At 45.8% G+C, this 27129-nt stretch overlaps 1 protein-coding gene across 2 annotated transcripts in view; it reads right to left on the bottom strand.

The window, feature by feature from the left end:
* Positions 1–27129, bottom strand: part of Grk3 (G protein-coupled receptor kinase 3) — a 164353-nt gene that overhangs the window by 23227 nt on the left and 113997 nt on the right. For both annotated transcript variants that reach the window (XM_029554026.1, XM_008849004.3), the window contains exons 10-13: positions 14394–14472; positions 12739–12869; positions 10511–10605; positions 5471–5578 (exon numbers count right to left, since the gene is read on the bottom strand). In XM_029554026.1, coding sequence (XP_029409886.1) covers positions 5471–5578; positions 10511–10605; positions 12739–12869; positions 14394–14472 — 413 coding nt within the window. The remainder of the gene's footprint in view (positions 1–5470; positions 5579–10510; positions 10606–12738; positions 12870–14393; positions 14473–27129) is intronic.

Genomic DNA, 27129 nt, shown 5'->3' with positions numbered 1-27129 from the left:
GAGAGGAAAGAAGGAAGGAAGGAAAGAAGGAAGGAAGGAAGGAAGGAAGGAAGGAAGGAAGGAAGGAAGGAAGGAAGGAAGGAAGGAAAATTCAGAATATGACAGAATTCAGATTTGCTATTTATGACATTTTACCATATCACCCTTGCACTATTCTATGTAAACTCCATAAAACATCAGCACACTGGGCATTCTGGAGACATGGAACACAAGTGATTGATCACCAGTCTCTCTGCTTAACACCCACTGTGTTTCTCAAAATACAAAGAGTTTGGCTGAAGATCTTGAACTTTGGCCTATGTGTACTCCTGTGTGTTCAAAGCCAGCAGATACCATTCTTGTCCTGACCCCTGATGTGGTATGAAGATCACCTCCAAAAGTCATGTCATCCAGATGTTGGGAGTGTTGGGAGGCAGGGCCTTTAAGAGGTCAAGAAGACTCCAACTTCAGGAAGGGACTAAGGCTGTTACCACAGGGTGGATTAGTTCTCTCTGGAGTGGGCTGGTAGAAGGTGAGTCTGGCTTCTGGTGCTCTTGCTGCCGCCCCCCCCGCCTGCTCTCTCTCGACCTCTTTTACCATGTTCTGTTTTGACATGGCAGAGGGGTGCTGAAATCCCCAGCCTCCAGACCCGTGATGGCCAACAAATTTCGTTTATTATAAATTGCTTAGTCTGTAGGATTCTGTTTTAGCTGCACAAAATATTCAGAGTGAGCCTTCCAAGTCCTTTTCTGTACCAACACACACATCAGGGCATGGGTCCACACTCAGGGTTGCTGTGTTGGGGCACAAATGCTGTGCCAAATTCAGTCTTTCAGGGGCCAAAAGGAGGCTTGTGAGCCATCGAGAGTTCAAGTCGGCGATGCCAAAGACACTGAGTGAACAGGGCCACAAGCTACAATCCCCACTCACTCAGAAACTCAGAGATTCCATGACTCAGTGAGGAGTCAGGGACTAAGCTCCAGCTCTTTGCCTGCTGCTGTCTTGTTGGGAGGTTGCGACTCAAACTCAATGCACATCTGTTTCCAATGCAGTCTTGATTATTCTTTGTGAAAGAAGCCAAAGATTTGGCTTCTATTTTGGAAAAATGTTAAAGAAAGCCTCAGACAGTAATAATCCTCATTCTGTGTGGACACATGGTACTCAGAGACCCTGTGTGATGGCAGCTGTCTCCTGACGCAGTCACTGTGAACAGGAACCTGGCACGGGCCTGTCAGCAGCTCCAGGTGCAGAGCCCTCTCTCCAGCCCCGGGGCATCATCTGACTGCAGTGGAGAATGTAGGGGGCAGAGATCCCACATCCCAAGAACAAGTTCAGCACTCTAAAATGGAGAGTGGGAGCTGAGTGTGACCCGTGTACCTTCTAGGAAACTGAGGAAACACGCATTCATTAGACACATCAAACCCACAGGGCCACACAGAGCCCAAACCAATGCAAAGACAAGTACTTAAGCACACCCACAAGTTAATTTTAGAATGCCAAGAGACAGCACCAGCACACCCATCAAATCTGCCTTTAGAGTTGGAGCCAAGGACTGCGAACTCTCTATAATGGTTCTTCCCTGCCCCCAATAGGCACAAAGCCAACAGGCCCAGCAGCCCTCACTCTCCCCAGCTTCCTCCCAGACTCTCTCCCTGTGGCCAAGGACAATGGAGGGTGACAAGGTGAAGATCCAGGACACCCATCACATCCGTTCTCCTTGGCATCTTAAAATCCAGATGACAGCTTTGGCTGAGCACATGTTCATCGATAGACGTACTGAGTGCCAAATGAAGTAATTTGGGATTAATGTCATGACTGTTTCCAAGATCCATGGCGGGTGGATGGCTCCATTCCCCACTGACTCAGGAATTCCAAACACCCTCTAGTGCCTTGCTGGCTTCCTCCACCTGGATGGGGTCCTTGTGTACTTTTCTAGGTCCTCAAGGACAATGAGGGGTGCATTTTCACAGTTGCCTCAGAACATTGGGACCAGTTGAAGGAGTTTAAGTCACAGGCAACAACAGTGGAGAAAATGCTTAGTAACCACAGGCCTGGATGTGTAGACATGGGCAGGGGAGGGGCCGTCCCCAGAGTGGGATTCCATGGTTTCCACACTGATGACATTGTGGGGTGGGACAACTGTGTTGTGGGAGACTCTCCTACGCACTTGGATACCTAGGGTACCCATGTACCCCCTCTAAGCTATAACAACCCAAAGTGTCTCCAGCATGCAGAGGGTATAGGCTGTCCCTAGGGTCAACATGAAGCAGGCCACCAGGCCAGAGCTCTGTCCACATGGCTCTCCACTCTACCATTTCCACTCCTTGAAGCCAATGAAGAGCAGCTTTGAGGGATTCTATTCCACGTGTGACAGGTACGCAGGGTGGTTAGAGCTTCTTCTAGGCTGAGCAGGTGCGTCTGTCCCCATTTACTTACAAAACAAAGGCTCCCTGGCACAGTTCCTCCTACAGACCTGTCACCTGAAAGGCCCCTTGGGAGCATCTGTTCTGCCTGAAGCACTGCTGACCATACAAGAGTCCTTCCACCTGCTCAAACTTGACCCTTCCACATTTGAGAGTCCACAGCATGTCACATTGTGCACGCTGACTACGTCCCTGGCCTCCTCTCCAGCCCCAGGCCTACGAGCAGCTTGGGTGTGCCATGCCTTTCTGTGCTTCTCAAGTTTGCTTCTGTCTCTGTCTCTATCCCCTGACACTCCACACTGCTTCCAGAACCATTTTCCAGCAAACTACAGGGCCCCCTCACTCTGATGTTTAAAAGTGTCTGAGACTTTGAGAATCAAAGTCAGGCTCCACAGCACAGCATCTGAGGCCCACCTGGGTCTTCATTGCAGCCTCCAAGGCCTCCCATCACAGATGGCAATTAGCACTCACTGGCCCCTGAGGGCAAACAGTGTACCTGTCCCAGAGCGCCTCCCCCAAGGACATCCTCTCCAATCTGAGAGCTACCCTGCACACTATCTCCCACATGAAGTCACTCTGCAAAGCCAGAAGTGGGCCCCCATTTCTACACTCACCTGACTCCCAGTCCTCTAGGGAACCTCTTTCCCTGCCTCCCCTTTCCTCCCTCCTCCAACTCACATTAGGCAAAGGCTCTTATGTGTTTGAGGTACTCATGAATGTTTATCAAGTTTAAGTCACAGAAGTCAAAACTCATTTCCTGCTCTTTATTTTCAGTGCTTCCTCCTCCCTTGAAGTGTTTCTGAGAAACTGCCAGGGAGAAAGGCCTAAGATCATAAACCTCAGTGGGGGTGATGGACCAAAGCCACACTGCCAGGACTCTTTCCACTCCAGGCTCAGTAAGGGGCCAACAGACAATGGCGGGAAGTTTCATGTGGGAATGTAATGATCCTTCTTTGGACAGTTCAGAGGCTTACATGACCTTATTTATACCAGATTCTCAAGTGCTGGGTGCATAGACTTCAGTCCTTTTCCTCCTTTACCTGTGTGTAACAGAGCCCGGAGGACAACCATGGGAGTTGGCTCTCCTCTTCCATCATGTGGGTCCCAGGGACTGAACTCAGGTCATCAGGCTTTGTGACAGATGTCTTTGCCTGCTGACCCACCCGGAAGCCAATCTTCTCTTTTTCCTTAGAAAGCTGGCCCTCTGCACTTGTGCCATAAGGAATGGATCTTTCCAGGGAATGCTCACCAAATGGCCAGTCAGGCATTCTGGTCACCTAAGCTGTGCCAAGCTCTCTTTCTCTCACTTCCTTCCCCATCATTCCTGGGACCCTCCTCAGAGGCCCTCAGGTCCGTGATGAACCTCTCCTTCCACCGGGACCTACGGATCAAGGCCACAAAGGACTTCCTATCTTCCCATTCAGTAGAACTCTGACCATGAATTGTGGCCACATAAGACTAAATTCACTCTGTGATGCACAAATCAGGACACTGGATCATTGGATGGAAAACAGTAAATCATTAAACATGCCCCTTCCACCTCTTCAAGCACAAAGCAGATCCTTCCCAGCCTACACACATGGACTGTTTTACCAATAGGTAGAATAAAGAAATTAAGGAGCAAACCAGGCCAGAAATGTCGTCCTTCCACCATTTCCCTGGGATATTTTACTGTTGGCTTTGCATTGTAGTTTAGCTGTTGTGCGGGTTTTCTTTACCTCCAGACTCCGGAGGCTCAGATTTTCCATTTGCAAAGTGGATCAGAGCAGACTCCTGGGTGTCTCCAGGAACTCACAGTGACTGCAGCAGGGACAGGGGGCTCTCCAATGGTTTCCTCTGTCTCACTCTGGATAAACTCTAATCAGGTCAGCTAGTCTGCCCACAGAAATTAAGGCCTCCCGGGCTCCACCAACATGCTAATGGTAATGTGATTACGGAATAACAGACCTGACTTTCTAAGTGGTAATATAATTTTAGATCCCCAGGGAATACAGTGGGCTGAGAAGAACTGGATTATGGGAGCGTTGAGGATGTATGTGTTGTGCTTAGAGCTGAGTTTGGGGGCTGTGGAGTCAGGCTGATCTTTGAATGCACCAGAGTGTGTGGCAGCTGAAGATCCTTCAATAAGCTTTCCCAGGAACGTGGTGAGCGCTCAGCAGATCTCAGGGCTGGGCTCATGGGGAAAGAGGAAGAGGAAAAGCTGGACAGGAAATGGGAGTGAGGGCCTTCCTTGGATCTCTGTGGGGGAGAATAGAGAACACACTGAATTCTGGTAAAATTGAGCTCTCTGTTAAAACCAGAGGAAACACCTAGAGTTGAGGTCTTGGAGGTGGGAGCACAAGTGTTCTGCACCCCTAAGAGAACGCATTTTGGGGTGCCCACTGCTGCCATCTTGTTGCTCATCATTGCTGTCACTTAAAACACAATCAAGTAGAAAGTCAATTTTCAAGACACATTAGTTTTAGCAGGCTGACAAAGAAACACAAACTTTTTAGATGGGTTTACTTTGGCTTTTTTTTTTTCCATAATCACCCAAATGTTTGAAGCTCACAAAAGAATCATGAAAAATCAATTTGTAGAAAGGAAAAAAAAAAAGTCACATCTTCTTCAGTGCTCCTCAGTTTAATACTAATCCCCAGAACGTGGCTTAGCCATAGAAATATTTCGAAGCAGTCCTAGTTTACTTTGTTTAGCTTTATTTTTTTTTTCAGTTCTAGTTTAAAAGTATTACAGGTCCTACACAGCATGAAACAAAAATATGAAGTCACAGGCTTTGTTCTCTGAGTGCCCAGTAGGCAGCTCTTGTGGATAAAACAGGAGGAGCCAGCACAGCCATCTCTGCAGCAGCGTGTGGGTTAAAGGCCAGTATGTGGTTTAGCATCTGGGTAACTCCTTTCTAAATAGTCTCCTCCCCAAACCCCATGCTGGGGGTGGAGCCCAGGACTGCCTGTCAGCAAGGTGAGTCCTCTGTGGCTGAGCTGCTGCCCCACCCTCCACTGTAGCCCAGAGATGCTTTGGATTTGATTTGATCCAGGTGACCCCAGGACAGAGCATCTGCGTCCACTCACCCTCGCAGGAGCTTGAAGAGCATGCAGCCCAGGGAGAACCAGTCGGCGCTGCTGTCATAGGCTGTCCCCTTCTGCAGCACCTCAGGAGCCATGTACCCATGGGTGCCCCTGGGGAAGAAAAGGACAGTGTTCCTCACCCAGAGTATGCTCACCCCCAGGACCAGGACAGTCCCTAGGAGAGGGCAGAGAAGGAGGCAGAGGAGTGGGCAGGCCATCTTTCCCCCTTCATTAGCATATGAAGTCACATGCCCAAGTTCAAGGAGGAAGAGAGAAGATGGGAAGATTGGCAGGGAAAGCCAAATCCCTGCTCTTTTTCTCCTCACAAGAGTGGAGACCCTGCCACCCTCGAGAGGGCTGGTGCCCAGCCCTGCAAACGTGCCTGAGGGTGAGGGAAGAAGGAGGGAGGAGGGAGACCACAGGTGCTCACAGAGCTGTGTATAGGGGAGGACCACACATCCCAGCCTGCACTGAGCCCCTTCCATGCCAAGGAGCTGAGCTCAAGGCACTGCTTGGTTGATCAACGGCCCAGAGGAATGGGAAAGAAGTTGGGACACCAGAGCCATAGTGCATGTGAGGCAGAACCAGGGTCGGGCTTTGCAAGGTGGTCAAGCTTGAGGACAGGTTTGCAATCTTAGTACTCAGAGGGCTGAGGCAGGATTACAAGTTTGTTGAGCCTGGTTCCAGCCTGGGCTGCTCAGGGAAACTCTGTCTCAAAGGAGCAAAGCAAAGCAGAAACTGCTGAAGGAACAGTATTCTGCAGAAAGCAGGCACCAGGATGACCTGTGAGAAGTGGAGGAGACACAGGAGCCCCCACATCTCATGTGTACATGATTCATACCATCTGCAACTCTATAGCCCTCTACAGTCTGCGAAACCTGCTAGAGTGAAGATCTGAGGGTGTACTCTTCCCCAGAGGAGCCGGAGGAACACAGGGGCCCCTCAAACATGCAGCTAGGAAGAATCCTGGAAAAGCCCTTCTCTGCGGTCCTGTGACCTCTCCATCTCTCACTGGCTTCTGTCATCAATGGGAGGAACAGCAGGGTGGCCCCTGCATCTGAAGGGGTGCTGTGGGGACCAAAGGTATGCCCAGGGCTCGGTACTGCAAGCCCCAGAAGGTGAACTCAGCCAACGCTTGTGGAGAGGGTTAAATCACATGTTCCTTAGGATAACTGCTTCTGATTCTTTTACTCAGACATGGTAAAGACCTCCTCTGAAATTCTTGGGTCAGTAAAGGTCATGAACAATCACTGGGCCCAGGAACCTAACAGGATGGCTTGAAAGAGCTGTGTTGGGAGCTGGAGAGATGGCTCAGCGGCTAAGAGCACTGACTGCTCTTACAGAGGACTGGGGTTTGATTCCTAGCACCAACATGGCATTAAACCATCCGTAACTCCAGTTCCAGGGGATCCGATGCCTTCTTCTGACCTCTGTGGGCACTGCACAACATGAGTGCACTTACATACATGCAGGCAATATACTCATACACATAAAATAAAAATAATAAAAATAAAATATATGTATTTTATATAGAGAGAGTTGTGCTAACAGGTAACATGGGCACTGGCCCATCCTGGTGCCTGGCTATCTGGATGCGGTCAGCGTAAGATCAACAGAGGCACTCTGGGAGCAGCTGAGCCTCCTGCCAGGGCTTCCAACCCATTTTCTGGGAAGCCTGAATTTTTCAGTCTTGCCTGGAAAACCTTTAGAGGTGACACTTTAGCCAGTGATTCTGTGATGAGATCATAGTCCGAGAGTGGAGAGACAACCTCCAAGAGAAAGGGAAAGGCTAATGGACAGGGTTCTGCAGGCTTTTGTTGGAGGTAGTCAGAGCTGCCAGGGGCCTGTGGCTGAGATTTCCTCATCTGCCCACAGGGCAGCTCCCAACACTGATGCACTGCTGGACGGCTGAGCCACTGTTAACACAGAGCACCTGCATGAGGACATCTGCACGAAGACATGCGAGCACTGTATTCCTCCCAAAATTAAATGGGGATTCAAACCAGTCACTGGCGATTGCTTAGCTCCAAGATTTCCTTTGATTTTCCAGGGCTCCTCCATAGCTAAATTCATACTGACAATTGTCTGTGAGCCCACTGCGTGGCATGGAATCTGAGCTCAAATTGGAAATGTCAGGTACACACCATGTTGAAGATGGACTAGCCTGGGGATGATATCCAGGGTTTACCTCTGCAGTTTTGAATGGAATAGAGAAACCGAGTGCCAGGTAAGATTCTGACCACATATGGCTAACCCAGTGAAGAAAGCAGCATCCAGAACAACTGTGGGATTATCCTTGTCACCCCACTGTGTGTCAGTGACCCCTCTTCATTTTTCTGCACCTCAGTTTGCACACTATAAACAATTGGACTTCAATTTGCACACTATAAACAATGAATACTAATTCCCAGAACTGATAGGATTTCAGTAGCACCATAGTCAGTGGTCTTAGTCAAAATAGCTAGGCAGGTCTATGGTGGCTGATAATCTGGCTAAGGACACAGCCAATGATGCTGGACTCCCTACTGTCCCCCACCCCACACTAGTCACTCTATGTCCAGTGTTCCCTGGGCTGCCAAGCTCCAGCAGGAACAAATGGCTTCTCTCTCACACTGCACCACCAGCACCTGGCACACAGCAGGTGTGAAGCAAACACTGACGTGGTGGACTGTGTCTACAACTACCACAAGAGGGAAACGCCAGATCCTCTGCTCTATGGAAGAGAGAATTGAGACTGGAAAACTTGGGGGAGAAGCTGGGAACCAGGGCTGTGGCTCCACAGCCTTTGCCCCTGGCCACAAAATACCAGCTTAATGCAAACAAAAACAAAAACCAAACAACAACAACAAAACCACTTTGCTGCATATTTACCTTTAGAAAGCACCAGCTTCCACGACAGCATTTAAATGAGGAATCAGATCTCTCAATCCAATCCCTTTGCAAATGCTATTTGAGATACGATGTTCCCTAATTGTCATGTGACAGGATCTGAAATCACCTAGGAGACAGCCTCTAGGCACACAGGCTGGTTTTAGCCTCTGGTCATGCCATGTTGATTAGGTTAACTGTAGTGGGTAGAACCATTCCCTAGGCTTGGATCTTTGACTATGTAAAAGAGAGAAAGCTTGCTGAGCTCCAGCACCCACCACTCTGCTTCCTGATTGTGGATGCCATGTGACCAGCTGTCTCCAGTAACTGAGAGTAACTAAGGCACTGTTCAAATCCTGCACTTCCCAAGGCAGGTGGAGCACCCCAATGTTAGAGCACATATGGATTTCAGGAAGATGTGGGCCAGGCTCAGGGGACAAATGGTCCCAGGCCGGAGTTTGCTCTTTTGGAAGATGAACTCTTAGGAACTCCTGACTTCATATTTAGTTATGATTACAGTACAGTACAGTACAGTACAATTATGATTACAGCAGGCAGCTGCTCACTCTGGCCCCAATAACTGCAGAGTCCTGACAAGATACGGATGTGTTCATCACCACATGAAGTTTCCTTGGAAAGAAAGAAATCTGTTTACAGAGCTGATACTGTTCACCATTAACATCTGATCGCAGCTTTAAAGGCAGTTTTGATGTAACCCAGGCCCTCCATAGTAATATAAATCAGCTCCTTGACAGCTAGTTACACAGAGTGGGGGGTCTGGAGTTTATTTTCTGAATGGACACGTGGAATGAGGCTCCGGTAACTGCTTCTAGACCGTTTTGTGGTAAGAGGAACATTTGCTCAGAGGGACAATAAAATGTAATTTTAAAAGATGTGATTCCAAGAATGAGACATTTTAACATTGTGTGTGTGTGTGTGTGTGTGTGTGTGTGTGTGTGTGTGTATAGATCAGAGGACAACTTGTGGGAGTTGGCTCTCTACTCTGTGGGGTCTGAGGATCAAATTCAAGTCTTCCAGGCTGGGCAGTGGCTCCTTTACCTGCTGAGCCATCTCAATGGTTCTGACTGAGACACTTTCAAAGGCAAAGCTCAGAGTTGAGGATGTAGCTCAGTTGGTAGAGCACTTGCCATAACAATCATGAAGCCCCAGGTTCCATCAGAACAAAATAAGCCTGGCAGGGTGGCGCATGCCCACAGTGTCATGACACCTGGGAAGTAAAGGCAGGAGGTTCAGAAGTTCAAAGTCATCCTTGGCTACCAATCAAATCTGAGGCCAGCCAAGGTTACAGGAGACCCTGTGTCAAATGACAGTAATAATAATAAAATAAAAGACAACCCAAAACTTGTCCGCTTTACCACAAACTGCACTGGTGCCTGGTTTCCACCCAGGTTGAGAGGATGCTAGAGACAGTGCTGAAAGTTAGCAAGCCCTGCAGGTACTTCTAGGAAGCCGGGGTGAGCATATCCCCCATACCCCGTCCACCCCTACCCCCACACAGCCCTGCTGTCATCTTAAGCACCCAGCTTCAGAGATGCCCTCAGGTTAGGTCAGCCTCTGCTGAGCAGCGCCACCACTAAGCACAGTTCTCTGTCCTCTGAGCTAGCTGGACTGGTCCAGGGCTACCTCCGCTCCCCTTGGCAACCAGTGGACTGGTGCAGCTCCTGAGTCTAACTGCACATTCAAAACCAAAACTGTCAGTGGATAGCTTCTTTAAGGGGAGTCAGCCCCAACCCCCTACAGTGCAGTGGAGGGAAATGCAAACACACCTCTCTAGGCTCATGGGCTCTGCCACTTGTCCTTATAACACGGTACAGGGATTTATGACCTCTACTTTACAGAAGAAGAGACTGAGGGTCAAAGAGGTGAACTGGCTTGTTCAGGTCGCAGGCCGCATGAACTCAGCTGTTCTGAGCTGGACTTTCCCACACACCAGGGTCCCCCGGCAGGGTCAGTTTCCTGGGAGTCCATTCTGTCCCATAATCCATGACAGAAAGGACCCCAGTCTCATCTCCAGTCCTACGTATCACCTGGGATACTAGACAGTGCACTGAAAGTCACAGCTGGCGAGGGAAGGAGGAGAAGCCATGGCCAGGCCAGCATGAACACAGGAGTCACAGTGGAGACTCCTGCAAAGGCCCTGGGTGTGCTACTCACACGCTGGCGTGTGGCTTCTTTTTGGAGAAATCGCAGGCAAGGCCGAGATCAGATATCCTCACGTGGCCATATTCATCCAGGAGGATGTTTGCAGGCTGAAGGGAAACAAAAAGTGAAACTTAAGAGTCCCCAGGACACCGCTGGCACTCTGACAAGACGTGAGGGCCAATGACAATCCCTCATCATTTTATTGTGCGTCATTCTTGAGCTTCAACAGGTGCCTGCGTCAGGTAGCTGGATACTGTACACAGCACCACTCTGCTGACAATAGGGATGAAGCCACCAGCTTCATGGCTTCTGTGGACCACAAGGGTCTCAGAGAATGAGGCCACAAAGGCTGGGGCAGGGAAGACTCTTATAGGGAGGGACAACTGCTGACCCGAGGGACCAGGGTATCCCACAGTGCCACACCAGTCCTGGGGAACACGTCATCCACCGGCCCTACGGAACAGCCAAACAGGAGGCCAGCCATGACGCCGATGGCACATAGCCATCCACATTAGATTTGGTTAGAGTAATCATGGAAAACAAAGCTCCTCTCTCCAACACACATCAAATTACAGTCACTTTAATAATATTTTTCTGCAGCAGATCAACTACTGTTTTGCCTAAAATAAAAATAATGGCATGCTCTTACAAAACTGAACCATGAATAATCATGAGTGACTAGAATTAACTTTGAATGGAAATTAAATAATGTCATTGCCTACTAAGTAGCTTAGAAGATAAAACCAGCAGGGAGATGGTTAGAAGCTGGTCTAGGTTTAAATTAAAGTGCACAGCAATAGGGCCTCACGGGCCGTCAGCATGTATTTGATTCTTCAGTAAAACTCACGTAAGGAACTAAAATGAGCCAACCATCATCTAATTATTTCTAACTCAATAAAAATATGATTTTCTTCTTTATGCTCATAAGAAAACCAAGGGAGTAATTCTTTAACCCCACTGAAAGCTTTAAAGCTCATGAATGCATTTTGAAAAAAAAAAAATCATGCTCAAAACAAAAGATAGCCAGGCATGGTGGCACATACCTTTAATCCCAGCACTCGGGAGGCAGAGGCAGGCGGATCTCTGCGAGTTCAAGGCCAGCCTGGTCTACATAGTGAGTTCCAGGACAGCTGGGGCTACAGGGAGACCTTGTCTCAAAAAGATTAAAAAAAAAACAAAAAACAAAAGATAGCATTTCAGTTTCGTAGACAAACAGTAACCTTAGAAAACTAATCAACAGCTGGGCATGGTGGCACAGGCCTGCAATTCTGCTGTTTGGGAGGCTGAGGCAGAAGAATTTCAAATTCCTGGCAAATCTGGGCTATATGCAAGTCAACATGTCACAGGTCCTTAGGAGAAGGAAGGTGATTATGTTAGGGGCGGCTGTGTGTTCATTCATTTCAAAGAGAAGCAGACACAAGAGGCAAAAACCTTCTGTGGTGTCTTCTCATCCATAGTAAACTGTCATTCCCACAGATTCCCTCTAGTTATACCTTCTCCTACAAGTGTCTATAATCTGTCAGGGGCTCTGCAATCTGTCTGTATCACAGCTGGCCGAGTGTCACCTAGCCTTCCTCCTTCATGGAGAACTGGGACCAAGTCCAGGCTGGGGTCAGAAGTCACAGGAAATCTGTGGTTCATTGCTTATCAGCCCCAAGGCAAGAACAGAGACCCACACTGGGCGGCTCAGGACTGTGCCACAGGCTCTAAACCCCTTCTGGTTTCTAAGGCAGCCTCAACTCCGTGAAGAGCTTTGAGATGGGCTTTGGAGAAGTTCAACAGGCTGAGATGCAATCCACCCCGCTCCTTCCAACCAGGCTTGCCCCACAGAAGCCAGGACTCGGCCACTTTGTATCTTGGCTCCTCAGTCCCGTAAAATAGACCTGTTCTTCTCTGCCTTTATCCGTCTCCAGCTCTGACCCATCAACAGGGCCAGATTTGTTCCTTGGTGAGAATCAAATGAGCCATGGTTAAGTATAAAATGAGTGACACCCAAAACATCTAAAAAAGTGCTCCTTGTTAATTGCATAACTTGTGGCCTTAGTGTATGAACTGTAGTCACATCTTAGCCAGGCACTGGGGTTACCATGACGGCAGGGATGGGCTTTGGGTTCTACCCCAGCAGAGTGTGGTCACACAGGGAATGACTCTCAGGGCTGAGACTGGGCTCTGAGGAAAGGGATGGGACCCTACGGGAGAGAAGGAACTTGCAGGGAGCTATGGCACCTGGCCCTCCTCACCTTCAGGTCTCTGTAGACGACAAAGCGGGTGTGCATGTGCTCCAGGCCCAGGATGATCTCAGTGGCATAAAAACGCATCTCCTTCTCAGAGAACACCCCATGTTGAGAGAGGTGGTAGTGCAGGTCGCCCCCTGCAATGGAGACCCAGACAGCAAGTCACCATGTGCTCATGAAGAGTCGGAAGTCACTGCTGCCCCAGATCATCGGGGTGCCAGAGGAAAAGGGAACAGGGCTCTGTGTCTGCCTCCACACTCATCTTTGATTTCTGTAGCAGGGCCAGAGATGTTGAACATGATAGAAAAGCTTCAGTATGACAATGAATGAGGCCACGTTGCAGAAGAAGACTACCATTTGGGGCTTGGTGGCTTTATTGACAGTTACACCATCAAAGGTGGATCGGCTGACCCTCTGATCATTTAAATACTTCCCAGCAACTGAACTGACCTATGTAGAGATCTAAAGTCAGCTGAGTAGCTGCTTTGAAAAGCCACCACTAGTTTAAAACAAACAAACAAACAAACCCTAAAACCTGGGTTTAGAATTTTAGACTACAGCCTGGTCCCATGGAAAGATTTGATGAAGCAAATACAGTGAAAATCACAGCTGGCAAAGTCCAGGCAGTGGGCAAGCGACTGTCCCCACTGTGACTCTTTCAACTGGTGTCACAGTCAGAACTGTTCATGACATAATGTTGGGGAAAGGAAGTAAGAGTGTGAACTCAAAGCACAGGAACAGGGCACTACCTCCAGGGCAGGGGCTGCTTTCATAAGCAATGCGGGGAGCTCTCTGTGATAACGGCTGGCAGGTGTCCACAGCCTGCCCTCTGTCAGCCTGGCCCTGGAAAGGCGACTGGAAAGGTGACTCTCTGCCCTCACCCTTCCATCAGCTCCGCCCCTTCTGGCCACCATACACTCAGGATCCGCAGGGTTGTGCTGTGGGCTCTGGTGTCTTTGGTTCATTATTGTTCTTTTATTCTTTCCTATTTTTGGGTAGATTTGGGCTTAAACTGGACACTCAAAACATAATAAATCTTTAACTTTAAAAAAAACCCCATCTGAATGGCTGAATTGTACATCTTTTCATTTCAGCCTTTCTTCCTAAAAATACTTCAAATGTATACCACGTCCCTTTCTCATATGAGAAAGTACTTTTCTAGCTGAATGTTTTGTATCCTCAGGGTCACCACTCATGGTTTCAAAGATGAATGCAGCCCTGTGGATTCAGAAGGCACAGAAGTCAGGGCGGAATCCATACAAGTCGGTCTTTCAAAGCTGGCATATTCTCTTGGTCTCTCTTTGGCATATTCTTGGGACGTACCTCATTCCTAAGAGTTAAGACCCAGGAAATAAGCTAATTAAAGACAGAGGCCAGCTGAGGTCCAGAGGCTGGAACTTACTCCCAGTATTTATTTGTTGAGAATTTTCTAGAAGATCCAGCCTCCCAGAGAGAGAGAACAGCAGTTTCTGAGAGAAATCACAACCAGCATTGCAAGATGGAACTTACTGAAAACTGAAGGGCAGAGACACCTCAAACTTCAAGGGAAACGGAATCTAATTACAGGAAAGACACACTGTGCTGCCGCAGCGGCACCGCTCTGCATGAGCATCACCCAGAGCCCTCCACTGTGCCTGGCCCATCACCAGGGTCTTGCTTACCATTCATCAGGTCCAGGATAAAGCACAGTTTATCTGGAGTGTGGAAGGCATAGGTCATACAGACGATGAAGGGACAGTCCTAAAGTAGAAGCACACAAGTCTGAGAGGAACAGAAGCTGTTTTGGAACGCTCCCCCACCACCACACCCCAGTGTGGATCCCGGCTAAGCCCCGACCCAGGGTGCCAACCACGCTGTGGTCACTTCAGCAGATCTAGCAGATAACAAAAAGCCAGAGATACAGGACTACCATCAAAGCCAGTTGGACTTGAGGCACTCCCACCCTGATTCATCCTGACTCTGTTCTTATCACAACACCTTCAAAACATCAAATCCTAGAGAGAAGCTGCAGCTGGTCTCTGTTGGCTGAGGTTTGGGTTCTGGCTGTCAAATAGCATTTGAACCTCTGCTTCTGAACGCAGAAGAACTACATCACAGGGGGGAATGGTATCCGTATTATTAAAATTAAATTAACTTTTGAAGGTGGAAAAATATACCATAGTGAGGGATGGAATAATTCAACTGTAAAATGACTTCAGTTTCCCTTAATTCATCTGTGGCTTCCACACCCAATAAGGAGATGAACACAGACAAGGTAATTCTGAAATCTGTAGAGATGTAACAGTCCCAAAACATAGACAGGTCAAGAAAAATAGCGCTGGAAAAGTCAGTGGCAGAGATACTAAGGCTTCTTACAGAGCTGGGGAGATGGCGCAGAGGGTAAGGAGCCTTCTGCACAAGCATGAGGTCCCGAGTCCAGATCTCCACCATACACAGGAAAACAGTGCTGAGTGTGGTGATGCTTGCCTATAGTCTCAGCACTGGGGTGGGGTAGAGATGGGGGACACTGTGCTCCTTGGCCAGCCAGTCTAGCCAAATCAGTGAGCTCCAGGTTCAGTGGGAGACCTTGTCTCAAAAAACCATGCAGAGTGATAAAGGAAGGCTCAGCTCTAATTCTGGCCTTCACAGGCAAACACACAGATAGTGTACCTCCCCTATACAGGGGCACATACACACATGAATGCACACACATGCATGCACCACACATGCATATACACATATATTGGCATGCACCACACATCCATATTCGCAGGTACACACACATACATACACACGTGCATACACACAGGTATATATACATGCATGCACCACACATAATACACATATACACAAAGATACACACGTATTCAATGCATTCACATACACAGATACGTACTTTAGCATGCACCACACAAGCATACACACACAGGTACACACACATGCATACATATGTACACATGAATGCACACACGGGCATGCACTATATATGCATACACATACACACATGGGTCCACACATGCATACATACAGGTACGTACACACAGAACTTATAAAGCAGTCATAATTAGACAGCTAGCTTTAGCTCAAGAACAAAAAATTGCAAGAGAAGACAGAACTCTGAACACACAAAGGTCACTTAAGTGTGGTAAGGTGACATAGCAGGACAGCAGGCAGGGGTGGCTTTTTCAACTGGTGGTGCAGGAACAGTTAAGCGTCCGTGAATAAAGCACGAACTTGACCCCGTGCCTCACACTGTACACTAAAATCACCATCTAGATGCCAATCTAAAGGTAGATGAGAACATGATAAAACTAAGAGAATAGCTCCATGGTCTAAGGGTGAGTTAGGAATTCCTCCTGGACAGAACATAAAAGGCTAAGCTGGGCAGCAATAAACTAGAAGCTGTTTAAGAGACACTGAGGGGAGCATCAACAGCAGGCCATGGGATCTGAGGGGGCATATTTACCCCATAAACACAAAAGGGACTCACATCTAGAATATATAAACAAAGAATTCTCATAAGTCTATAACCAAGAGCCAGGGGTGCTGGTGCACGCCTTTAATGCCAGCACTTGGGAGGCAGAGACAGGTGGATTTCTGTGAGTTCAAGGCCAGCCTGGATTACATTAGTGAGTTCAGACAAGCTGGGGCTACAGGGAGACCCTGTCTCAAAAAGACAGAAGGGAGGGAGGGAGGGAGGGAGGGAGGGAATGCAACAAAAATATCAACTCATTCACTCAGCCCTACACACTGGATACTCATAGCCCTCAACCTCTGGGCAGACATTCAACCTCAGGTGTCTCCAAAGAAATGCAAATCAAATCAAAAGCATAGCCTGCTGTCACTAACCTGCAAGAGAGGCTGAAGTTAAAGGGAGGCTAAAGCCAAGTGGTGGAAACGTAGCAGTGACCCGACCTGCCCCATGTAGCTGCTGGACGTGTGCAATGGTGTAGAGGTTTGACCAGCTGATTAGGGGCATATTTACCCAGAGACCTGGCAGCTCCACACCAAGGTAGAGACCTGGCAGCCACTGACCACAGGAGCAGGAGCCCTGCCCAAGACCACCCACCAGCTCTGCTCAACAGGATGGCTCAGCCCTGGAAAGGCATTGGAGAGGAGGAAACCGGTGGTTCATGCCTGCAGCAGAGGACTCCAGAGTAGGGGGAAGCTGTCATTTTCTGCAAAGAGCTCAACAGCATTTCCAGCTCTGCGTGCATAGTGTCTGCCATCTACTCTTTGCTTCTTTCCTTACAGTCCGCAAAAAAAATGTCTGAACCACTCTTAGATCATAGGCTATCCAAAGTAAGGCCACATGCTAGATTGTCCCAGCACCACATGAGGCTTGCTGACAGCACTATCCAGGGATAAAATGAGCCATCTCCACATACAAAAAACACAAATGCAGCTCACACTCTGCACCCACTGAGAAGCAGGCACAGGGCACAGTTGAGCTGAGCCACAGTGTGAGGACCCTGGGGAGAAGGAAGCCTGGGCAGGGGGCAAGTGACCCAGGCCTCGGTGACTTCAGGAGAACCTTCTGTCTCCTGGAACACCTGCATTTTCTAGTGAACAATCATTAGGCTCTGCTGGACCCATCACGTGATCAGTAGATTCTTCAGGTACAGTGTGTACTTGCCACTAAAGACCCTTAGAGTCAACCTGGCCCCATCTATGGATTTCAACATCCTCAACACAGTGAATGAGTAAATTTCAAAGACAATACTCAAGTTTTCATGAATGATCTATAAACAGAATTTGCATGTTTAAAACCCATGTTACAATATGTAAGATTTCACTGGAGACTTTAGCAGACTGCCTGAGAGTGCCTGGATAGGGCCTCTGTGTGGTAGTGGTGAGCTTTCCAAATCATGCCATTGCCCATCCCCCCACTTAGGAACACGTGTGGCTCCTCCCACTGCCCCAGGGCTAGGCTTCTCTGCCCTTCAGCAGGGGCCCAGACCTTAGCAGAATGCCAGAAAGCGCCTAAATCAGGCCTCCCCTTAGCCAGCTTCTCAAATTTTGCTGTGACTGCTCCTTAGTAGGGGCTCAGACCTTAGGTGGAAGCATGAAAGCACCTGACTGGCACCTGACTTGGCCTTCTGCAGGAGCTCCTGAGTAGCTGGACTGAAGCCATCTGGTCCCTCCAATATAAAATTAAAAGAGAACCTGAAGCCTAGACCAACCAGTTTTACATACCCAATAAGAAAACAACCAAGGCACACCAACAATACAAACAGAAGCATACTTCAACTCAACAAAAGAATGCTTGAGTTTCATACCAGAATCACAAACAACAAAAGAAATTCACATGCCAAAATCACAATGGAAAAATAATAATATAGAAAACCGCTCTTGTTTCCTGTGCCTGCATGATGATGTGAGAGCTTAGCTTCTGCTGCTTCTGCTTCAGCCACCATGCCTCCCCACCATGACAGACTGTAATTCCCCTGGAACCATAAGCTCAAATAAACCCTTTCTTTTCTAAGTTACTTTGATCAGTGTTTCTATCACAGCAATAGAAAAGAGACCAATACAGTAACTGGTACCAGAGAGCGGGCTGTTGGCTGTGAAGAACCTGACCATGTGGGGTTTTGAAGAAATGTGGAAGACTTGGAAAGCTGGGCTAGAAGAGCAGTTGATTTCTGTAAGCGGAGCTTAACAGGCCATTCTAGCAGGGGCCTGGAAGAAAGTAGTGCTGAGAACAATGTAGGTCCAGAGGGAAATAAGGAGTTAAGCAGCAATTGGGATATTTTGGCAAAGAGTCTGGCTGGAGTCTGCCCACAGCCAAAATGTTTGCCTGAGGCTAAGCTGAAAAGCCATGGACTAATTTCTCTGGCAGAAGAAATTTCAAGACAGCCTAACGTAGAAATGGTGGTGTGGCTATTAATGGTAAATAGCCAGGCAGCATGCAGCAGGGGTTCCTCTGAATAGAGAAGGCCCTGACAGGACATGGTGTGAAGGTGAAGCCTGGTTGGCAATGGAGACCCCAAGAAGGTGTTCATGATGCCAGAGCTGTGAGGCATCTTCCAAGAAGACCTGCATACAGGGAGTGGTACCAGCATGAGAGAGATGTTTGTTGCATGTGGTAAAGCTGGAGAGGCTGAGCCATCTAAGCCCTTTAGAAGTAAAGTCCCAGAAGTTGGATGTGGAGCTACTGGATTTGGTGTTTGCCCTACTGGTTTTCGGTCTTGTTTTGGTCCAGTATTTTCTTACTATGCCTCCATTCCTCCATTTTGGAATGGTAATGTGTATTCGGTTCCACTGTATGCTGGGAGTATGTAATTTGTCTTTTGATTTTATAGAGGCTTACAGTTAAGATAGTTCCCTGAGTCTCAAAAGAGACTTTGGACTGTGGACTTTTGAATAGTATTGAGACTGATAATGACTATGGGGACTTTTAAAGTTGAACTAAATGCATTTTGCAATTTATATGGTCATGAGCCTATGGGAGTCAGGGGGTGGAATGTGGTGGTTTGAATGAAAATGTCCCCAAGTATTTGGACATTTTGTCCCCAGATGGTGGTGCTATTTTGGGAGGTCTTAGAAGGTGTGACTATCCTGGAGGAAGCACATCACTGGGGGTGGGCTTAGAGAGTCCTTAAGCCTTGCCAGATCTCCAGTCACTTTCTTGCATCCTGTGCTTGCATGATGATATAAGAGCTTAGCTCCTGCTCCAGTCACCTCCAGCCACCATGCCACCATGCCTCCCCACCATGATGGACTGTAATTCCCCTGGAACCATAAGCTCAAATAAAACCTTTCTTTTATGAAAAAAAAAATAATAATACAGAAAACCAAAATAATATATTCCTGCCAAACGCCACCAGTCCTATATAAGAGTTCTACAAGAGAACCCCTAGAGATAACCCAGAACACAGAATTTAAAAAAACAATCATGGCCGGGCATGGTGGCACACACCTTTAATCCTAGCACTAGGGAGGCAGAGGCAAGTGGATCTCTGTGAGTTCGAGGCCGGCCTGATCTCCATAGCGAATCCAGGCCAGCTAGGGCTACAGGGAGACCCTGTCTCAAAAAGACCAAAAAAAAAAAAAAAATCATAAACATGATCAAAGAATTCAACAATTTTAAAGAACACACAAAGAAACAAGTCAAAGAACTAAAAGAAGATAGGGATAAACTTCTGAATGGATTCACAAGAGAGAGAAATATTGAAGAAAACTCGGGCTGAAATGAATAAGGAAGTAAAAACTCAATAAGCCAGTTTGAAACAACAGGAGAAAGCCTCGCCGATAGAATGAATGAAATGGAAAACGTTTAAAGAATTGGACCACTCAAGCAAAGACTATGAAAAATGTTTTTTAAAAAAACCACACAGGAATGGAATATGCAGGAAATGTGGGCCACCATGAAAAAAAAGAAACAACCAAATTTATGTATCATAGATATAGAGAAAGCAAAAGAATTTCAGGTTAGTGGTATTGACCAAATCTTAAACAGGATTGTAGAAAAAATTTCCCAAAATTACAGAAAGGTATGCCCATACAAATACAAGAAGCACACAGAACACTGTCCTAGTTTGTTCTCCATTGCTGTGACAAAATACTCTGACCACTACCAACTTGGGGAGGAAAGGGTTTATTCAGCTTACATCTCCCAGGTCGCAGTTCATCAGGGAGCTCAAGGTAGGAACTCAGGGCAGGAACCTGGAGGCAGGAGCTGGAGCACAGGCCATGGAGGAACGCTGCTTACTAGCTTGCTCCCCTGGCCCCTACTCACCCTGCTTTCTTATGCAACACAGGCCCACCTGCCCAGGGGTGGCACCACCCACAGTGGGCTGGGCCCTCCCACATCACTCATCAAGAAGATGCCCCTCAGACATGGCCACAGGCCAGTCCAATAGAGGCAATTCCCCAATTGAGGCTCCCTCAACCCAGGTGTGTCAAGTTGACACTAAAGCTATCCAGCACAAACCCCAAATAGACAAGACCAGAAAAGAAACCCTCCATGGCATATCATAGTGAAAACACTAAATGTGCAGAACAAAGAGAGAATACTGAAAGCTGCAAAAGAAAAACAAGTCACATACAAAGGAAAGCCCATCAGAATTACAGCTGACTTATCAATGCAAACTATGAAAGCCAGAAGAGCCTGGACCAAGGTATTTCCCATTCTAAATGACCATAAATGCCAACCCAGAATACTTTACCCAGCAAAATGTCTGAAGGGGAAAGAAAAATCTTCCAAGACATGAATAGCCTGAAAGAATACATGCCCACAAAGCCAAGCCCTCAAAGAATATTTGAAGCAATACAAAGAATGGGAAAAGAAACTATATCCAAAGGGCAACAGAAAGAAACTAAATGAAGGTATAACTATGGAAACACAAAATTGGACCAAGAATGCAAACAGAAATTAAAGGACAAGAACCAATACACATCTTTCTTTTTTTTAACTTAAAAAAAAAAAAACTTTATTTAGCCTTTGGAACAGAGTGTGTTGCTAACAGGCCCAATGACATTTTGACTTTTAGCCAAGAAACTGGCTACATTTCTTTGGGGCCCTTTTACCCTAACAGCCTAGCCAATTCCTCCACCATCCTCTGAAGAGGTTACCCAAATTGCCAATAGGTAATAGGGACACAAATTGCTCTGGCTTCTTCCATGCTGAACAGGGACATGGAGTGAGGCAATTGGAGTACCCCTTCAGTGGGTCTATCTAAAAGACTCCCAAATTGTATAACTCTTCTCTCTAAGGGGAAAAGAAAGTCCTTGAATCATGAATAGGAAATGTGAAGGAGAAGTAAAGGCAAGAGTAATTAGCATTACGAGTTTTAGACAGGGAACTAGAAAAAAGTTTGTATCTTTCAATATAACTTTAAATATCATTGAACTGAACTCATCAGTCAAAAGACACAGGCTAGTTGAATGGATTAAGAAACAAAATACATCCTTTTGTTGTCTGCAAGAAACACATCTAACCTTCAAGGACAGGCACTGCCTTAAAGTGTAAGGATGGAAAAAAAATATTCCAAGTAAATGGCACTAAGAAACAAGCAGGGGTTACAATTCTAATATATGACAAAATAGACTCAAAACTAATCAGAAGAGATAAAGAGGGTCGTTTCATTCTGATCAAAGGAACAAGTGACCCAAAAGATATTACAATCATGAACATATATGCACCAAACTCTGGTGCACCCAATTTCATACAAACAGTACTAAAGGACTTTAATATACAGATTAACCCCAACTCAGTAATAGTAGGTGTGATGGTTAATCCTGGGTGTCATCTTGACTGGATCTGGGATTAACTGAAATGAGAGAGATCTTCTTGATTGGATCATCTGAAGCTGGAAGACACACCCTAAATGCGGGTGTTACCTTCTGATGGCAGCCTGTGTAAAAGGCCAAGGCAGAGAAGAACACCTGGCTTCTTGCTGCTTGCCTTCTCTCTCACTGGTGAGTTCATCTTGCTGCTGTAGACTGAAGACTAGCTGATCTTTTGGAATTTGTCAGACTTTCGGTGCCAGATTGGGACTACTGAGACATCCAGCCTCATGGACTGAGCGACTATGGATTCTCAGCCTCTCCAGTGTGGTGCAGCCATTGATGGACTACTCAGACGCTATCCTGTGAGCTAAACCGATAAATCTCAATACATATATATTCATTCTACAGGTTCTGTTTCTTTGGAGACCCCTAACTAATACAGTAGGGAACTTTAATACCCCACTGTCTCCACTATACAGGTCAGTCAAACAAAGAATAAACAAAGAGACATCTGAATTAAATGATACCATACATGAAATGGACCTAACAGACATCTACTGAATCTTCCACCCAAGCACCAAAGAGTACACTTTCTATTAAGCACCCCATGGAACTTTATCTAAAATTGACCACATACTGGAGCACAAAACAAACCTCAACAAATACAAAAAATTTGAAATAATTTCATGCATTCTATCAGACCACAACACAATGAAGCTTAAAAACACTGAAAGCCCTAGTAACTACACAAACTCATGGAGATTAAACAACACACTCCCGGGCTGGAGAGATGGCTCAGCAGTTAAGAACACTGGTTGTTCTGGCAGAAGACCTGGGTTCAAATCCCAGCACCCATATGGCAGCTAACAACTGTCCATAACTCCAGTCCCAGGGGATCCGACAGCCTCTTCTGACCTCCGCGGGCATTGCACGACATGGGTGTATTTACCTATACACAGGCAATATATGCATACACATGAAATAAAAATGAAAAAAAAAAACACTCTTGAATGATGACTGGGTCAAAGGAGAAATTAAGAAAGAAATAAAAGTATTTCCTGGAACTAAATGAAAAGGATAATGCAACACAACAAAACCTCTGGGACACTTTAAAAGCAGTCCCAAGAGGGAAGTTTATAGCTCTAAGTGCCTACGTTAAAAAATCAGAAAAAGCACAAATAAATGACACTGTAACTCAAGACTCTGGAAAGGCAAGAACAAATTAAACCTAAACCCAGCAGACAAGAAGAAATAACAAAAATCAGAGCAGAAAGTAATGAAATAAAAACAAATGAAACAATACAAAGAATCAGTGAATCTATGAAGTAGTTCTCTTGAAAAGCTAAACAAAATAGATAGACCCTTAGCCCAATTAACCAAAAGAAAGAAAGAGCAAATCCAAATCAACAAAATTAGAGATGAAAGGGAAAACATCACAACAGACACCCAAAAGATTCAGAATATTATAAGGGAATACTTTAAAAACCTATATTCTATTAAATCTGAAAACCTAAAGAAATGGATGGATACCTAAAATCCCAGGACTCACCAAATCTAAACTGAAGAGATCAACAGTTGAAACAGACCCATAACATATAAGTAAATTGAAACAGTAATACAAATACTCCCAACTAATAAAGCCCAGGTCCAGATGGATTTACAGCAGAATTCTACCAGACATTTAAAGAATATCTATAACCAATACTACTTAAATTATTAAAAAAGATAGAAACAGAGGGAGAATGCTCAAATTCCTTCTATGAAGCCAGTATTGCTCTAATAACAAAATCAGATACACAACCAAAAAAGAAAACTATCCTTAACATAGATTCAAAAGTTCTCAATAAAATACTTACAAACGGCATACTGACACACATCAAAAAGATCATCCACCATGATCAAGTTGGCTTTATTCCAGAGATGCAGGGATGGTTCAATATACTTAAGTCAATAAACATCATAAATCATATAAATGGACTCAAAGACAAATATCACATTGTTATCTCAATAGATGCAGAAAAGGACTTTGACAAAATTAAGCATGCATTCATGATAAAAAGTCCTTAAAGGAAACTGGACTGGAGGGAACATTCCTCAACATAATTAAAGCTATACACAACAAACCCACAGCCAATATCACTCAAAATGGAATAAAAAAACTAAAAGCATCCCCATTAAAATCAGGAACCAGACAAGGATGTCCACTCTCTCCACTCCTTTTCAACATAGGGCTTGAAACTCTTGCTAGAGCAATAAGACAAGAGAAGGAAATTAAAGGAGTACTAACTGGAAAAGAAGAGGTCAAACCATCCCTTTTTGCAGATGATATGATACTATACCTAAGAGATCCCAAAGTTCCACCAAAAAACTCCTAGAATTGATTAACGCTTTCAGTAAAGTGGCAGGTTACAAAATTAATATACAAAAATCAGTAGCCTTTCTATATTCCAATAACAAGCAACTGCAGCCTTTTTATATACCAATAAAAAACAATCAGAGAAAGAGTACATGGAAATACTCATATATATATGAATAAACCTGACCAAAGACATCAAAGATCTCTACAATGAAAATTATAGATCTTTAAAGAAAGAGATTGATGAAGACATCAGAAGATGGAAGGACCTCCCATGCTCACAGATTGGAAGAATTAATATTGTGAAAATGACCATCCTACCAAAAGCAATATATAGATTCAATGCAATTTCAATCAAAATCCCCATGACACGCTTCACAGAATTAGAGAAAACCATCCTAAAATTCATGCGGAAGCACAAAAGACCCTTGTAACCTGGATGTTCCTCTGAAAAGCTGGAGTTGATCCTGGGCAGCCATGAGCAATGCAGAGCACACTGGGAAAAAGGGCCTGGAGCTGCCGCTATATTGAGCATGGGCAGACGGTGAGCCAGTGAGACCAGGGGAGCCAGCCACTGCGTGGGAAAAGCTGATGACGACTGCGGGCGGGAGGTGAATGGCAGATGGCACATGCATTTCAAATATGGAAAAGGAAAAGCCTATTAGAATCCCCATTTTTCTAAGTTATACTCTCCCAAATGTCATATAAACTATGCAAAATCCAAATAGAATGTCTTATGTCAGTTCATCAGTCCGCATCAGGACCAGGAGACCCTAGAGTCCTCAGATCTCCTAAGAAGGGGGAGTGGAAAATTTGGTGAAACAACCCTGGATAGCCAAAGAGACCATGAGCACAAAGAGCAATGCTGGGGGGATTACTATACCAGATCTCAAACTATATTAGAGAGTTATAGTCATAAAAACAGCATGGTACTGACACAAAAATAGAAACCTAGATCAATGAAACATAACTAAAGACCCAAACATGAGTACAGACCATATCAGCCACCTGATATTTGACAAAGGACACACAATAGAGGAAAGAAAGCACCTTCATCAAATGGTGCTGGCAACACTGGATCTCCACCTGTAGAAGAATGAAACTAGATCCTTATCTTTCACCTTGCACAAAAGTCTACTCCAATGGATCAAAGACCTCAATGTGAAACTCAAAACGCTGAATCTGTTGGAAGAAAACATTGGCAGTAACCTACAAGATAAAGGTGTAGGAAAGGACTTTCTAAAGTGGACACCAGTTGCTCAGGAATTAAGGTCAGCAATCAACAAGTGGCACCTAATTAAACTAAAAAGCTCCTGTACAGCAAAAGAAACCACCAAGAAAGTGAAGAGAAAACCCACAAAGTGGGAAAAAAATCTTCAATAGCAACACATCTGACAGAGGTTTAACATCCAGAATATATAAAGAACTCAAAAAAACAAAGAATGAAGAAACAAATGACCGTATTAAAAGATCAGCTAAGGAGCTGAACAGAGTTCTCAAAGACATAAAGATGCTAAGAAACAGCTTAAAAAACATTCAACATCATTAGTAATTAGGAAAATGCAAATTAAAACCACTTTAAGATTTCATCTTATCCCAGTCAGACTGGCTAAGATCAAGAAAACAAATGATACCAAATGCTGGTGAGGATGTAGAGAAAGGGGAATGCTCATCCACTGCTGGCGGGGCTGCAAACTTGTGCAACCCCTATGGAAAACAGTGTGGAGAACTCTTAAAAAACTATAAATGAACCTACCATATGATCCAGTTATACCGCTCCTTGGCATATACCCAAAGGACTCATCCTATTGCAGAGACATTTGTACATCCATGTTTGTTGCTGCTCTTTTCACAACAGCTAAGAGATGGAAGCAACCTAAGGGTCCCTCAACTGAGGAGTGCCACAGTTGAAAATGTGCTACATTTACTCAATGAAGTTCTACTCAGCAGTAAGGAAAGATGAAGCAATGAAATATGCAGGTAAATGGATGGAACTAGAGGTAAAGAGAAAGAAGGAACCTGAGAGAAAAGAACAGTAGGAGACAACTGTTGTTGTTAGTTGTTACTAAGGGAGAAATGTGCAAACTGGGTGTTGTTAAATGGGAGGGGGAGAGGGAGGGCTATACAAGAAACTATGGGATAAAGGGGGAGAAGAAGTTCAAGAAAGATAGGACCATAGCAGACAGGGAGAATGAGGAAAATGGGGACACTTTAAATGGGGAGGGTGTGGAGGAAGGGTTAGACAGGGAGAGAGAGGAGAGATAAATAATGCCTAGCTAGTATAAAAAAAGACAGGGGGAATCATATTAGCCCAAATACTTACTGAAAAATTACACACACAATATTCCTACATGAGTCCATGTGTATAGCTGAAGGCTACATAACAGTGTAGATAAGAAACAGTGCCAGATAAGAGAAACCTTCCTTTGAGTTGTTGGCCAGGGTAGTCCAAGAGACTCCCAAAATTACACAGACTATTGCCACAGTCCTTGATTGCCCCCCAGAACTTGAAGGTAAGATCCTACTGCTGAAGACAGGACATACTTCGGACACAGGATTTGGAGCAGTGGAGCTGGAACTGACCCGGAAGCCACCTCCCCTGAAGGCTAGCTCTCATAGCTTTGGAGAGCACTATGAAAGCTGGTAAGGGAGAACATCAATCAATGGTTCAACCCCAGTATCAAGGCCTAATAGCCACATCAATGACCAGCACAAATGACATTGGTGTAGTAGTGGCACTTTTATCTTGAGGGTAATCAACAGCTACCTAATTGGACTTAAAGCCCACCCAGTGGGAGGAAACTCATGTCTGGTACTGTAAACATAGCCAA

Source organism: Nannospalax galili, unplaced genomic scaffold, assembly GCF_000622305.1.
Source record: "Nannospalax galili isolate Female #2095 unplaced genomic scaffold, S.galili_v1.0 scaffold103, whole genome shotgun sequence".
In the NCBI taxonomy this organism is placed as follows: domain Eukaryota; kingdom Metazoa; phylum Chordata; class Mammalia; order Rodentia; family Spalacidae; genus Nannospalax; species Nannospalax galili.
This window is presented reverse-complemented; position numbering and strand designations above follow the sequence as displayed.